Genomic DNA, 16,384 nt, shown 5'->3' with positions numbered 1-16,384 from the left:
AAAAGTTTTGAATTCAATTTGTATAGATAATATTAGTATAGTTTAATTGTGTCCTATAATAAATCACATATTATAATTGAAATTATATTATTTTTAGTGCTGTCAAATCGAATAATTGCATATAACATAGAAGTTTGTATGTGTGTGTGTATATAAACTCACAGGATTATTAGGAACACCATACTAATACTGTGTTTGACCCCCTTTCGCCTTCAGAGCTACCTTAATTCTACGTGGCATTGATTCAACATGATGCTGAAAGCATTCTTTAGAAATGTTGGCCCATATTGATAGGATAGCATCTTGCAGTTGATGGAGATTTGTGGGATGCACATCCAGGGCACGAAGCTCCCGTTCCACCACATCCCAAAGATTCTCTATTGGGTTGAGATCTGGTGACTGTGGGGCCCATTTTAGTGAAGTGAACTCATTGTCATGTTCAAGAAACCAATTTGAAATGATTCGAGCTTTGTAACATGGTGCATTATCCTGCTGGAAGTAGCCATCAGAGGATGGGTACATGGTGGCCATAAAGGGATGGACATGGTCAGAAACAATGCTCAGGTAGGCCGTGGCATTTAAACGATGCCCAATTGGCACTAGGGGGCCTGAAGTGTGCCAAGAAAACATCCCCCACACCATTAGACCACCACCACCAGCCTGCACAGTGGTAACAAGGCATGATGGATCCATGTTCTCATTCTGTTTACGCCAAATTCTGACTCTACCATCTGAATGTCTCAACAGAAATTGAGACTCATCAGACCAGGCAACATTTTTCCAGTCTTCAACTGTCCAATTTATCCTGTTTTCAGTTGATGAATAAATGGAACATTGTAGAGCTAGAGCGCATCCTATCCAAAAAATCGCAATAATCTTTGTATTTTGTTACTATTGATATCAAATTACATCCATTTTCCTATGAAATTCAAAAACATAAATACCTGGCTTTTTGGCGCTGCATGTGGAGTGAGATCGCTCAGGCGCAGCTCAGCTCAATAGAAGCGCGAAATAAACATGAATGGGCATCTGAAAGACACTAGGCTACAACTAATCGAACTCCGTATCATGTTACATGGATTTGCTCAATCAGTGTTTCAACCGTGGAAAGACGTCAGTAAAACAGCTTGTAAACAATGTCATGTCACGTCACATTTACCTCAGAAAAAACATATCCAGTGACCTTGGACTCCTTAGTCAGCAAGAAAAATGAACTCCGAGAGCATTTTGCTAAATATATGCACCATATAACATATTCATTATAATTTTTAATGTTCTTCAATATTTAATGCATGTTTGAATAAATCTGGCAAGTTTTTATGACAGCCACCATTTAAATGTTTATTTTTTCATATAGGCCTAACTTTATTATTATAAAAATAAATAAAAGTGTAATTTAAGTGTTTGTATACAAATCAGTTAATTTTTACCTTCAATGTTATAGTAGGCTAATGAAGCCTAGACTACAACTGACTCCTATAGTTTACAGCATTAGTTAAGAGATTTGTTTTCCTTGAGAAAATGTGCCATGTATTGTAGCCAACCTGATATCCAAAATAATCAATATTGAATCGAATCGAAATCGAATTGCAAGCTTGTGAATTGAAATTGAATCGAATTGTGAAATTTGTGTCAATACCCAGCCCTAATATATAGCATATGGCATATATATATATATATATATATATATATATATATATATATATATATATATATATAGCGTATAGCATATATATATATATATTTATTGGGTTAGAAGATAATGCTAGTATAAAAGTAAACTTAATAACACTGAGGTAAGAGAAACTGCTTTCTAAATCATGTGGTCAGAAAATGATCATCAATTTTAATATGACATCAGAAAAATTTATTGGTTTTATTTTCTCAGCAAATAAAGAATACAGAATGTGAAAGCATTTTTTAAAATAGATTTATAAATATGCAGAACTTAAATGTAATGGTTATTGTTTCCATGCAAATTTGCTTATATTCTGATGAAAAACTAAAGTTTTATTTATACAATTTATATTGCATTACACATGAAATTGTCAAACAATTACAGAATTTATATCTTGCAGTTCTAAATTAATGTCAAGGACTAGGGACTTTGGTTTACATTTAAACTTGGAATTGAAAGGGAAAAAGGTCAAATTTGCGAGTTTTTTTTTTTGTTTTTTTGCGTACGGCTGTTGCTGGAAGCCAGTGATTATAGTTAATAAAGTTTTAAATATGGATATATTTGTCTTACAAAATGCGCTTTTGGAGCTTCAAAAACTCTGGCACTATTCAATGCCATTACAAAGCTGGAAAGAGCCAGGATATTATTTAATATAACTACGATTGTGTTCGGCTAAAAGAAGAAAGCCATTAACACCTATGGTGAGTAAATTATGGATCATTTTCATTTTTGAGTGAACTATTCCTTTAAGATCCTTTTAGCATGTGAAGTCATGGCCACACGTGGCATTGTTGCCTGAGAATAAGCTACAGACAGACACCTACACATACATTCTTTAATGCCACACCTCTCAACACACACACACAAACACTGAACACAGGCTCTCTGTTTCTGTGAGTGGTAGAGGTGAGTAAAGTCACCACATGAAAGCTCCCATTCATCCACTTCTCTCTCTTTCTGTCTGTCAGTGAAGTCAGCTGACCGTCCAAATGGCATCCAGTTCAATCAAAACATAAACTTTCTTGGGTTTGTATGCACTTGACACTTCCTCAAATGTTGCACAGCTGTCACAAACTTGCAGTGACAAGAAGTTGTTAATGGAGAACTGATAGCATCTCGATCAAATCTCTGCTAGAATTTACTATTTGTCGGATATGAGCAGCTGTCTACTTTTTTTCCATCTGATTTGAGATTAAACTGGGGTTTCTGTAAATTGGCGCAAACGCCTAAACTGCAAGGTTATCATCTCTGCAAGCTTTCGCTTCCTCCATATCCTCAGTGGTCAAGCTCTACAAAAACATAGAGAGCTGAGAAATGAAAGGGAAACTATGGAAGTCAGTGGAGCCCATCAACTGTTTGGTTACCCATATTCTTCAAAATATCTTATTTTGTGTGCAGCAGAAGAAAGACTCAAATTGTTCCAAACCTGTATGAGTTTGAGTAAATGATGACAGAATTTTCATTTTTGGGCGAACTGTCCCTTTAAGGAGAACCGTGTGTTGACAGTCTGTGTGAGGCTGGCGCCCCCTGCAGGTGAAGAGGTCAAGTGCGCATACAAAAACCTCCCAAAAAAGTTTAATTTTTTTATTTTTATTAAATGCAACAAGAACAAGATGTACATTATTAACAACATTAGCTGCCAGAGAAAAAGTTACATAAGTTTAAGTGCTTTTAAAACATAACATGTTCAGTGCTTTTTGTTTTTAGGTTCATGCATATTTAAAGTTATTTATAAAATGTGAAAAATCTGGTTTGCAAACAGTCCACTTATGTTACTAAGTAACTGCAATTATTTTCCCAGATACAACCACAGAATAAGTCGTGCAGGTAAAAGCAAATGATATAATTATTTTTGTTGTTGTTGTTGTTGAACTATTCCTTTAAATACCAGCTGAAAACATGCAAAGAATATAATGTATTTCAGAAATGGAGTTTGCATAGTATTAGTTCGTTAATATATCTTATAATGCACTGAAAATAACAAAATCTGTCATACCATTCACTTGAGGGGTGAATCCTAGTGAAAACTAACATCAACATAATTAATGACTGGCTCATACACATAAATGATAAAGGGTTAATGAAATGAAAGAACTTTTATGAAAGTGAATTGAGAAACTGATTAAACACAGACAAATCTTGTATCTCTTTTGTGGAGTCTTCTTCAACACTGTGTCCAATGTGTGTAATCGTGCACATATAATGATCTGCCAAACAAATTGATTTCCATCCTCCACAGGACAGAATATGACCTGTTGTGTTCACCCTTTACCTGGAATTTGGAGGCATATGTTTACCTTTTAGGTTCACTTTTGAAACCTCAGTGACTCAAGTTATTCATGCACATTTTACTTTCTTGCAGTGCAGTGAAAGAGTTACTGTTCAAAATCCAATTATTGCATCACCATGGTTACAGTTTAATCTTATTTGACATGGTGCAACCACGTGGTTGTTTAGGGAGAGAGAGAGAGAGAGAGAGAGAGAGAGAGAGAGAGAGAGAGATTTGGATGAGACAGCCGTTTTAGCCCTCTTCTCAGACTGTCTTTCTCAGCATGGATGTTTTGACACAACAAGACGTGCAAAAGGTGAGAAATTGCCCCTAAATTGCTATAACAACTCTTAAATACGCAACATATTGTCCTATTGTTTTGTCCTTGTTATGTGTATGTTAATCAGAAACGCACTTGTACGAGTTTTAAGACTTTTCTTGCTATTAGATGACAATGTTTTGCATCTTTATTTTAAAAGTTTTCATAGGTCAGCGCCTCGTGCATGCGTGCAAAAAAAAAATGCTCTAAATAAAAATCTCGAGAAAACACGTGTGGAATAATTCAAGTGGAATCTGTTGCGTAATTCGCTAGATACAGGACTAGCAGCATACGAATGGAATGTGCCATTGAAAAGGGTGCGCGAAATGGGCGGGGCCTTAAGTGTCATTTACATATTTTAACTCTCCAGTGTGTGTTTTTCAGTTTCACGGCTGCGTTTTATTATTATCAGTTGTAGTAGTACAGTATACAGTTTATTTATGATTATGGCCCTGAGCTTACGTATGTGTCATGTGATTTATGTTACTTTTTTCATTGCTGTTGAAGATAGACCAATCACAGTCGTAGTTGTAAAGATCGATGAGACAGATTTCTATTCGCGTGTCAGAAATAATTGGAATTAACATATTTAAACGGGTTCACTTATTAGTGTCTAGATGATTTCAAAATCATCCTGAGATTTGAAATGCCTCGATGGAGTAGTCATTTTTTAAATCGTCGTCTGTATTCCACCCAATGCATAGCCTACAATATTTTCAAGTTGGTGGATCTGCATATTCACAATGCCATATACCTAAACACATTTAAAAGTAAGAATAAAAAAGGAAAAGTGAAGACAAATCAACTGTATTTGCTCCCTTAGTCCACTTTTGAGTTGTTATTAGCTAGTACAAGAATGGTAATACCAGTTTTTTTTTATTATAATACCATGATACAAAATTAATTTACTTATATTCCATTGTATTTACATGGCACTAAAGAATACCATACGTTACCATAGTAAGCTACATGTACAAAAATTCATTTTTTGCTACTTTTTTTGTGATATCAGGAAGAGCAAATTATGTTTTTGTCCTAATTGGGTACATATAATTTGCATATAAACTGAATATGTTTTGGTACTGTTTTCACTCTGTAGTACCAGGATGAGGGCTATCTGGTGCTGGACGGGCTTCTGTCCCCAGAGGAATGTGATGCTTTAAGGGAACAAATGAGTGAGATTGTTGACCGGATGGACGTTCCTGAACACTGCAGGATACAGTTCTCCACTAACCACGACGAGCAGCTGAAAACACAGGTAAACAGCGTCATCATCATTGCCTCATCATCATTAAGCATTTACAGTAGTGTCATTCTCAACGTTCTTCTACGCATTACTTTCCACATGCAACCAAATATTCCTGGGTAAAGATGCAGGTAAGAACACTGACTGCAGGTAAATGTAGTTGCCTGTATTAGTTAAAAATGCTGTCATACTACCAACCATGCTGGAAAAAGGTCCCATGTAAATCCATGTACATTTAGAAGTGGTCATATCTTGTCATATTTTGTGTTTGTCCAGGGAAATGCAGACTATTTCATCACAAGTGGAGACAAGATCCGTTTCTTCTTTGAGAAAGGCGTGTTTGATGATAAAGGTTTGTTGTGCTGAGATGTAAATAAAAACTCCCAGGAAATTCATCCCATAATGAAACTGTTGTGTTTTCAGGAGAGTTCATTGTGCCAAGAGAACATTCCTTGAATAAAATCGGACATGGTGGGTATTCAAGAAAATGACACGCCATATTTAAGACATAAATATTTAAATGATGAAATAATTATTTTGCCCCTTATGTATTTGGGTTTTATCCTTCCTACAGCTCTCCATGCTTATGAGCCGCTGTTTAAAGCAGTCACCCACTCACCAAAAGTTCAAGTAATGACCAAACTCCCATGTAAACGAATGTAAAATGTGGTCTTCATATAAAAGCTCTTTAGTTTTAATTGGAAGATTTATGAGACACTTTAGGGCCAAAAACCTCTTTTATAACACTGACCTAGACTAGTTTGGTTTCAAATTGAGACTAGCAATCCACTGTTTAACCAAAAAAACCATGATCATGCCTAATATACTTCACTCTTTTCATTATGCCAATTTTCAGTCATAATGTGTGTGTGTTTGCTTCTTATCTGCAGAACCTGGCTAAGAAACTCGGCTTGATAAATCCAGTTATTCTGCAGAGTATGTACATCTTTAAGGTAAAGTTAATATATGCTGGTTTATAAATTATGCTTACATTGATTGTAAGGGTAATATTTTCTTTACTCGCCTCTTCTGTGTCTGTTATGTAAACAGCAACCAGGGATTGGTGGAGAAGGTAAGACCCGCCTACATCTTTAACCAATGAGAAAGCAATACAAAAACACTTTTTTGACCTTTGACCCTTGACTTCAGTGACACCTCACCAGGACGCCACCTTCCTTTACACACAGCCTCTGGGAAGGGTGCTTGGCATGTGGATCGCTCTGGAAGACGCTACACTCGAGAACGGCTGTCTGTGGTTCATACCGGGATCACACAGTGGTAATTTCAAACTCATTAAGCAGATTCGTGGCATTTTACGTAATTTAGGCAGGTATGCTATTGGAGTGAAGCTTTGTTTTGCACAAATGTGATTTAAAATGAGTTTCTTGTGCGTGAAAGATGGGATTACCAGGCGAATGGTGCGGACACCTAAAGGCACGTTTCCTCTGACTGATTTCATTGGCCGAGAGAAGAATTATGACGACAATCTCTTCGTTCCCGCTCCTGTTAAAAAAGGTGAGATATTGAAACTGTTAATTCCATTGGAAATAAATTACAACACCATACAATATATACACTACTGTTCAAAAGTTTGAAGTCTCTTCTAATCACCAAGGCTTCATTTATTTGATCAAAAATGCAGTAAAACAGTAATATTGTGAAACATTACACTTTAAAAACTAGAAAGAAAACTTTGTCAAACTTGACAAAGCCTTCACTGAAAGTTTGAAATGTTTATATGCTTCTATCATGTTTTATCATGCTGTTAGCATGTCTATCATTGTTTTACTTTTTGCTAAGCTGTTTGATTTTAATACATTGTTAGAATGAATTAGCATTTTGCTAGCATGTTTTAACATTTTTTGCACATAGCATGTTTCTAGCATTATTTAGCACATTGTTAGCATGTTAATATGATTTACCACAAAGCTATTAGGAATTAGCATGTTGCTAGCATGTTGATGACATTATTTAACACTTTGCTAGTTTGAATTGGCACATTGCATGCATGTTTTAACACTTTGCTAGCATGAATTACCACATTTATAACATGATTAACACATTAACATGTTTTGCATGTTCTTAACATTGAGCATTTTGCTAGCATGATTTAACACATTGCTTGCATGTTTTAACACATTGCTAGCATTAATTAACATGCCACAAGCATGATTTAACACATTGCTAACACGTTTTAACATATTGATAGCATGATTTAACATGTTGCTAGCATGTTTAGCACATTGCTAACATGAATTAGCATGTTGCTATCATGTTTTAGCATTTTGCTAGCATGATTTAGCACACGGCTAAAATGTTTTAACACATTGTTAGAATGAATTAGCATGTTGCTAGCATGTTTTAACCTATTGTTTTAACATGTCCTAGGATAGTCATTAAGCTTTGTTAGTGATAGCTTAAAAACTATAGAAGTCTTATTTAAAAAAAATCTTCTTGGGACTTTTCGTAGTTTTGATCGTCCTTGTAATGAAAATCGTAAGTCGGATCAGTTAGAAAAGAGGTCTGACCCGAGTTGTAGCTTGAAACCCCTTGAAGGAGATACTTCTTAAATTTAGTTTCAGAAATACAAGTTCAGTATGTTGGTTTGTCAAGCCAACATAATAAGTGTTTTGTATTTGAATGTATGTTAAGTGTAATTTATTCCTGTGATCAAAGCTGAATTTTCAGCATCATTACTCCAGTCTTCAGTGTCACATGATCCTTCAGATATCATTCTAATCGGCCTATGATGATTTGCTGCTCAAGAAACATTTCTGATTAATATCAATGTTGAAAACATTTTTGTGGAAACCGTGATACATTTTATTCAGGAAAGTTCAAAAGAACAGCATTTATTCAAAATAGAAATGTAAACTTAAGCCCCTTTCAAGCCCCTTTCACACAGCGCGTTGATCCTGGGAAATTGCCGGGAAATTGCCAGAACGCCTTCTGTGTGAATGCAATCACGACCCGGGATTGATGCCGGGATTGATCCCGGGTTGGGGACCTAGTAACATTGCCAGGATCAGTCCCAGAACGCGCGCTGTGTGAACAAAAGCCGTAATCAATGCCGTGTCGTAATGATGACAGTGAAGTGAAAGCAGGCCGGTGAAACGGAACGTATTGCGCTAGTTTATGATCGAATCAGAGAAAAATATTGCACAAGCGTGGTTTCTCAAGAGATAAATCGCAGCTCATAAGCAAACTATAGACGCTGCTGAGACATTACATGTCAGATCGATGTCATGTGTCTTTACGGGATTTTTACGGGTTGTGTGTGAACGCACTCTCTGATTCCGGAAAATCACTGGCAGTGTGAATGACCCAAAATCAAATGAACCCGGGTCACTTTATCAGTGTATTTTCCGGAATCTCTGTGTGAAAGGGGCTTTATAAATGTCTTTACTGTGACTTCTGTCCCAACTTTTGAACAGTAGGCTAGTGTATTAAAGTAGTATATTCTAAATATTTTGGTACTGTAGGTGGAGCAGTTCTGATTCACGGGGAAGTGGTCCACCGCAGCGCTGCGAACACATCTGACGTCTCACGCCACGTTTACACTTTCCACATTATGGAGTCTCAAAACACCGTTTGGAGTCCTGAGAACTGGTAAGAGCAGTGCATGCTGGGTAAGGCAGGCCAAGTGCTGTAGAGAGACGAGTTCTAGTTCTCAGGGATTTTGTGTTCTTCTCTCTCAGGCTGCAGCCGACAGAAGAGCTGCCCTTCCCTTCCCTCTACACCTGAACAACACACACAACAGGCCTGATGACACTTGATGACGTCTGAGATATCAGGAGCTTTTTTAACGCCCGTATAACAATAATACCTTTAAATATGAAATTTTGTAAATGGACCAAAAAATTTCTTTCTTACCATAAAATTTGAATCATTCTGTATATTTTACCTACAGCCACGACAGTGTTAATAAAAGGCTAGTTTTTGTTAACCGAAGAGTCTCTATCATTTGTTATCTGGCTTCAAAGCTTGTTATTTTATTATTAGAAATAAAGATTATTTCCTACAACTCAGCATTATCTGTGTACCCAACAAAATCAATACAATATAGAAAAGGTATGAATGTTTGATCATATGAATGGTTTCCATTCGATCATTTTCAGTCCAAGAACATAACATGACCAAACTGCAGTTCTCATGACAGGAAAATCTGAAAAATCATATTTATAGTCCTTGGTGATAAAGATTTTCTTCTAGCAAACGATTTAAAACAAACTTTAAATAAAGATTAAACTAAAAGTTCAACTATTCCAACAAAAGTATAGTTTTAAAAAAGTTACTGTTTCATGCTGTCACTTTTTTTGTAAAACATTGTAACCAGTCGTTTAATGCAAAGTAATTAATTGAACCAAACAATTTTCTTCTGTAAATATACACAAACCATTAAAATGATCATTTACAAAATAAAAACCCAACAATCTTTGTCAAATCCCAATGTCAAAAAGTAGTATAACCATAAAGTAACACATTTTATTAAAATTTCCAGGTAGTTTAAAAACAAGTTTACACTTGAATGTCATGCAAATGTCCACAGAGGCCGAGTGTCCGTTTTAAATGTCCCAGACTGCACTGCAAACTGAACAGGTGACTGATGCTTCAACCACAGTTCCCATGACAACGGTCAACGTAACACGCTCGACACAAAACGCCAATCACAACGTAAAAGGCCTCAGTCAAATATCATGAATAAATTAAGGTTCAAGCTTATATAATTTACAAAATGCTTGAATTATGCAATCTTTATCAGAGTAAAGAACAACAGCTGAATCGCATACATGCTTTTACAGGACAGTGATCTGTACATTAATATCTACTGCCTCCTACATGCAGACAGACCACTGAGAGCACTGAACCATTGACAATACAAAACACTTTTCAAGGCGATAAAGCTGTGCTACCAGTCCTTCGTACTGCATTGGATGCAAAGGCAGGTTTCCTATTCATAGCATCAAAATAATATTTTTGTCAAGGGTTATACAATGATAGAAAAACAAGGGTGTTCTTCAATGGCTCAAGTGATGCATATATGCTCTGTAATAAAGGATAAATTACATTTTGATAAACGGGTGAATCTGAATCTCTATATTTGGCTGAAATTAAATAAACCTATTTTAAGAACCATATATATATATATATGTATATATTTTTGTGTGTGTATACATATATATTAGCACTGTTAGATCAATTAATCGCATCAAACATAAATGTTTGTGTTAATATATTTGTATGTATTTGTATTATATATGTGTAGGTGTATATATACTGTAAATATATATATATATATATACACAGTACATACACACACATATATAAACAGCCCTATTATATATATATATATATATATATATACACACACACATACAGACAGTATATATATTTGACATAATATAATGGCATAAGTACATTTCCACAACTGCATGATGTAAATAAAATCTAATTCCAATTACTGAAGTATTTAAATATTTTTATTTTATTAAATATTATTGAAATGGTCTATTATGTTTACAACATGGCAGTATTTGTTATACAAAAATTATACAAACAGATAGTAGCAATGAGAATTTAATCTTCGTAATTGTCAAGTAATGTCACGAAAATCATATGGTTCTAAAAATAGGCATATTTCATGCAAAATATACTTTTCTTTTTGATTTTCAATTAAATTACATTTAATTTATACAGCACTTTGTATGATACGTGTTGGAAAGCAGCTTTATAGAAAATAGAAAAATATAGTTTTCATGAGATTCACCTAAATAAAATAACCAAAATGTAGAAATTGTGCCCTTTCAGTGTTGTTTATCTGAGAGTGCAGACATTGTTAAAGGGCGTTAAATTTTCCTTTTCTTTCTTTAATAATGTGCAACTCAATCCCTGTCATTTATACTTGAGTGGCAGACGCAGGATTTGAGAGAATGAAATATTAACTGCAACACAAGACATCAGAGCTTCCCATGAGCACGCAAAAAATAAACCTTCAAAACAACAAAATTATCGCATGTAAACCTTAAAAAATTAAAACACACAATTATTACAGTTATTTCTGCACTACTAGCAGCACCAAAATGTGTTTTCAAACCATGGTTAATATAGTTAACTGGTCTTGTTACTTGAAATAATGTTAAGTGAAATGAATATAAAGTATAAAAAACTTATTTTATTTCAGAGAGTTGCCAAATCTTCATTTAGTTCATCTTGATGTACTACAATAACAAAACTAAGACTGCAATAAAAAATATTTATAAAATAATTATAAAATATGAATTAAAAAAAAAAATGAAAAAACTTTAACTAAAATTAAAATGGGAGATATAAAAAAGTGCAATTCTATTTGATGCAACTAGTGGTACAAAAATACACATTTTGCCTTCAATTCACATTTTATTTTTGTGCCTCTTTGTTTCAGTATCAAGTTTTCTATTTAGTTATTAATTATATTTAGGTTTAATTATAATGCTATAGGAAATGGTTTATTCTTGAATACATTTCACAGTTTGTTTTCTCACTGTACTAGGGTCATAAACACTTGAATGATGTTTTATTTTTGCTTTCAAAACTGGAATAATTCCATGTCAGACAATACTAGGGCTGTAGCGTACCATATGAATTAAATGCTGTTAAAGGGATAGTTCACCCATTTACTCACCCTCATGTTGTTCTAAACCTGTATGAGTTTCTTTCTTCTTCTGAACACAAAAGAAGATATTTTGAAGAATGTCGGTAACCAGTTAGTTGATGGTAACCATTGACTTCCACAGTAGGAACAAAAATACTACGGAAGTCAATGAGGTCCATCAACTGTCTGGTTACCAACATTCTTCCAAATATCTTCTTTTGTGTTCAGAAGAAGAAAGAAACTCATACAGGTTTAGAACAACATGAGGGTGAGTAAATTATGACAAAACTTTAATTTTTGAGTGAACTATCCCTTTAATATCTGTGCGTTGGCATAATGTGAGTGTGTTTGATCTCAAAGCAGCAGAAGGATGTAGAGGTACAGAGGAAGCAGCAAGTTGTCTATCTGTGACGTGTACGCCTCCAACATGGCCACCATGGTGATCGAGCCCACCACCCATGAGTAGCTGGCGTTCAGGTTTATACTGCTGTCGGCGATGAGGAAAACCACCACTGCGATGATCTGAGCGAACACTGAGGTCGCCGTGCCCTCGAAGGTCTTCTTAGTGCCAGGCCAGCGGATCTCGCCGACCGAGCTGCCAAAGATGGACGCCACGGTGTCGCCGACTCCGACGGCCAGCACACCGGCGTAGGGAACCAGGCCACCGGCGCCCCCGAGGCCTCCTTTAGGGGTGCAGGTCCCGGGTGAGAGCCAAATGGGAAGGGCGACGCCGAGGAGAAGGTAAATGTGAGTGAGAATGAGCGGCCCCGAGTCTCTCTCATCCAGGAATAAAGTGAGAAGACATCTCAGCGGAGGCCCGAAAGGTCGGATGCGGAAATAGCGGACGAATTCCAGGAACAAAAGCGCTGAGAGGCAAGCGACCGCGGACAAGTGAAGCAGAGGACGGTCTAGTGCGAGTCCGGGGGCGAAGGTTAACACGGTGAGGAGGTGGAAATACTTCCGCACGGTCGTGGACGCCTGGTGCTTCTTACTGCCGCCCGAGCGATGACTGTTTTGATGCATCACAACGGCAATAGCTAGAAGCAAAAGTGAAGCCCAGAATCCAATGAGCCAAAGGCGTGTGCTGCTCTCGGTGATGAAATGCATCAGCCAGGTGATGGGGTGATGCTGCGTGAGCAGGGAGAGCCAAGGAACCAACAAGCCCAAGCCCAAAACGACAGTCATGGTGTGGAAGAAAAGCGACGCTGACCAGGTTTCTGATTCCATGAATACGAAGAGCACCGCGAAGAAGATTCCCAACAGCACCAAACCTAACACGGCAACCGGGAGGAAATACGGAAGCGGGTCGGAGTTTGCGTTCCCGGACAAGACCAGAGAGCGCTTAATGAGCTGGTTGATAATGAAACTAATCCCGCCGAGGATGAGGAGGGCCTCGCCGGGAGTGAAGCAGCGTGGGAGCAGGTACAACAGGATCAAGCTCACGTACACAAAAATCAGCAACACCTCCAAAACTTCAATCACCTCGGACACTGTCAGCGTTTGCTTCACGGTGTACAGAATGGCACTGCTGGCGATGCCGGCTATAACGCAGGTGTTTGTGGGCACCGGGCGTGTGATTCCCAGCGCGATGAGAGACAGGAACAGAGCCAACATCATGCCTATCACTGTAATGACCATGGCGAAGCGCTCCATGTAAACGTTTCCCACAATGACGCAGCGTCCCCTCAAAGCGAGACCCAGCAGGGGCATCACCATGCTGGCCGGTAAGACGCCACTGTTGGCCGAAGGGCGAAACTGGAACACGGCGGCGCCGGTCCGAAGCAGGCGATCCCATTTGTGCTGAACATAGAAAGCCTGGACCGCCAGAGCGATGCAACACCAGGACAGCTGATTCCACACGGCCATGTGAACTGAAATCACCATAGCAAACACCACAGCGGATTCAACCAACACTGGATCCATCTGCATGATTGAGAAGCGTGTGACAAAGGTTTCCAAGAATGAGGGACTTCAAATATGGTCTGTCAGAAACTTCCTGGTGCACACACAAACATCGTCCACTTCTCGGGCTCCTGCACACGCCAAATTAGACCTGGGTAAAAAAAAAAACATAAAAAAATCATTAGACACAAACCATAAAACTTGAAAAATATTTTTAATTTAATAATATGTTTTCTCTCATTCTTAACACGTTTCTCAACAGAAAAACCCCACATAATAAACTAAAATATAAACAAGATTTAATATAATATTTTCTCACACAAAAAACAATCTAAAAAAGACTTTAAAAAATGGTATTTTTTCTAAAGTCATTACTCAATATCATGGTAAAATTCTGAAATAAATAAACTAAATAAACTGTAATTCTTTTTGTGAACTACCCATATATTTATTTACTGTATGGACCTATAAACAATGGTAAAAATTTATATTATCAGTTCTGGAAGAATCTCTGTCATATAATATATCTGTCAAAAAAAAAAGTTTTCCATCCAGTTTATTAACAATGGCACATTTAAAAACGTATTTAGGAGCAGCCGAGAGTTATGGACTATCTTGCTGGGGAGATCTGCACTCAGAGAACCGGTTGGTACACAAACCAATTATTTCTGATGTTGTTCTGTCATTTAATTACACTAATTACTTTTATTAAAAGCTGTGTATGTTCAATGATAGTTAATTATAGAGAATTCTGTGAGGAAACACAATTAATAATGCTGTTTTATTCTAAGAAGGTACTGATCTGATGAGGTATACTTGTATAATGTATCTTATAGAGTTCCTGTTTCATTACTCAATATCATGGTAAAAATTTATTTTTTTATTCAATGTGATGAGAGATGTGCAATGTGATGGCACCTACCTAGACTAATTTTTGGGCACAATAGAGATCAACCGATATTATAACCAATACCAATTATTTGCATGTTTATGTGCCCGATAAACTATATATAGAACTGATATTTATTTATTTATTGTTTTATTTCTGTTTTCGACAATTATAACAACAGCACTGAACTGAACAAACTGTTTTCTTTAGGACTTTTTAAAAATTTAATTTCTGAAATTTCACTCCCTCATTGCATACAAAACACATTTCTAAATCAATAAATAGAGTCTGAAAGAATGCAAAAAATTAAATATAATGGACATATTCAATCATCCCTATGACGCCCGAAAATGCTGGATGGAAAGCTCACTCGTTTCAAGACATTCATCCTGTCGAGAGTTTATATTCTCTCACTAAGAAACTAAAGGAGGGTGGCAAATTTCTCAATGGCATATGAACTCTAGACACTATGAACTTTAGCACTGTTGAACGCCCAACAGCAGCTATTTCTAAACATGGTAAATTATGAAAAGACAGCATCACTTTGTCAGCAAAAGTAAAACGATCTGGTTTTAATGGCTGGGTGCTCTGGCATTACAGTGATTAATAATATATGGCTAATAGTGTATCATTCACTGTAACTTTAATTTAAAATATTAGTGTTTAAAATGTTAGGGTTTTATAAGCACCCAGAAATAATGTATGAAAAACAATAATATAAATGAGATGTGTTATGAGTATCCAGGAAAAATGATGTAATAAAAGATAATTATAGAAATCTGTAAATAATATGTATTTTATAAGTACCAAAATATAATATATTAGAAATTACATATTTTACCGCATCTTTGTTCAATGCAATCTTTTCTGGGTGCTTATAAAATGCATTACATCCAACTGAATCATATATATCAGCCGAACATTAGCTTAATATTAATGCATGCATATTGTCCAATTGAATGTTATACACATTTGAAGGAATTGTCAGTCTTAACATTAAATCTGAATACTAATCCAAATGCAATGCTGTTATTCCGAACGGTTTTACAGTCTTTATTTACAGTTAGATAGGGTGTTGTTAGTTCGTCTCTACCGCAGAAATGACAGCTCATTCACTGCAACACCAGCTGTTCATTAAACACCCTGCATAGTAAATAAACGCAGAAACACCCATTTACACCAAACGACGCCTCATCTTACCCCTTTCTGTGATTGAACGCTTGCTTCTCGAACAAAAGATTGTATTCCTTATGTTTTACTGTGACTCGTGCGTTGTAAGATCAGCTGCACACTGACTGACGGTGGGAGCGGCCATCAACTGGGTCACGTGGTGTCAGAAGAATCATGTGACCAATGTCAAAACAAAAATATTTTAGTTAGGTTTTTTAAGCAGCAGATAACATATTTCAATATCTTTAATTTAAATGCATTTATGGTTTACATACGTATT

General features: G+C 36.4%; 2 protein-coding genes across 2 annotated transcripts; one reads left to right on the top strand and one right to left on the bottom strand.

Moving 5' to 3' along the window:
• Positions 1-4,155: 4,155 nt before the first annotated feature.
• phyhd1 (phytanoyl-CoA dioxygenase domain containing 1) lies at positions 4,156-9,458 on the top strand. Its single transcript, XM_077194380.1, has 11 exons — positions 4,156-4,263; positions 5,366-5,524; positions 5,789-5,864; positions 5,936-5,983; positions 6,087-6,142; positions 6,403-6,465; positions 6,563-6,584; positions 6,662-6,790; positions 6,911-7,027; positions 8,995-9,121; positions 9,211-9,458. Exons 1-11 carry the CDS (start codon positions 4,231-4,233, stop codon positions 9,254-9,256), a joined length of 876 nt encoding a protein of 291 aa, XP_077050495.1. The 5' UTR covers positions 4,156-4,230; the 3' UTR covers positions 9,257-9,458.
• A 1,411-nt stretch (positions 9,459-10,869) lies between these two features.
• Positions 10,870-16,250, bottom strand: dolk (dolichol kinase). The gene is made up of 2 exons (XM_077194379.1): positions 16,135-16,250; positions 10,870-14,196 (listed from the first exon to the last, which is right to left on the bottom strand). Exon 2 carries the CDS (start codon positions 14,070-14,072, stop codon positions 12,498-12,500), a length of 1,575 nt encoding a protein of 524 aa, XP_077050494.1. The 5' UTR covers positions 14,073-14,196; positions 16,135-16,250; the 3' UTR covers positions 10,870-12,497.
• Positions 16,251-16,384: the final 134 nt, after the last annotated feature.

The sequence above is a fragment of the Siphateles boraxobius genome, unplaced genomic scaffold (genome assembly GCF_051911475.1).
Source record: "Siphateles boraxobius isolate OS27281-9 unplaced genomic scaffold, OSU_SipBor_1 11, whole genome shotgun sequence".
In the NCBI taxonomy this organism is placed as follows: domain Eukaryota; kingdom Metazoa; phylum Chordata; class Actinopteri; order Cypriniformes; family Leuciscidae; genus Siphateles; species Siphateles boraxobius.
This window is presented reverse-complemented; position numbering and strand designations above follow the sequence as displayed.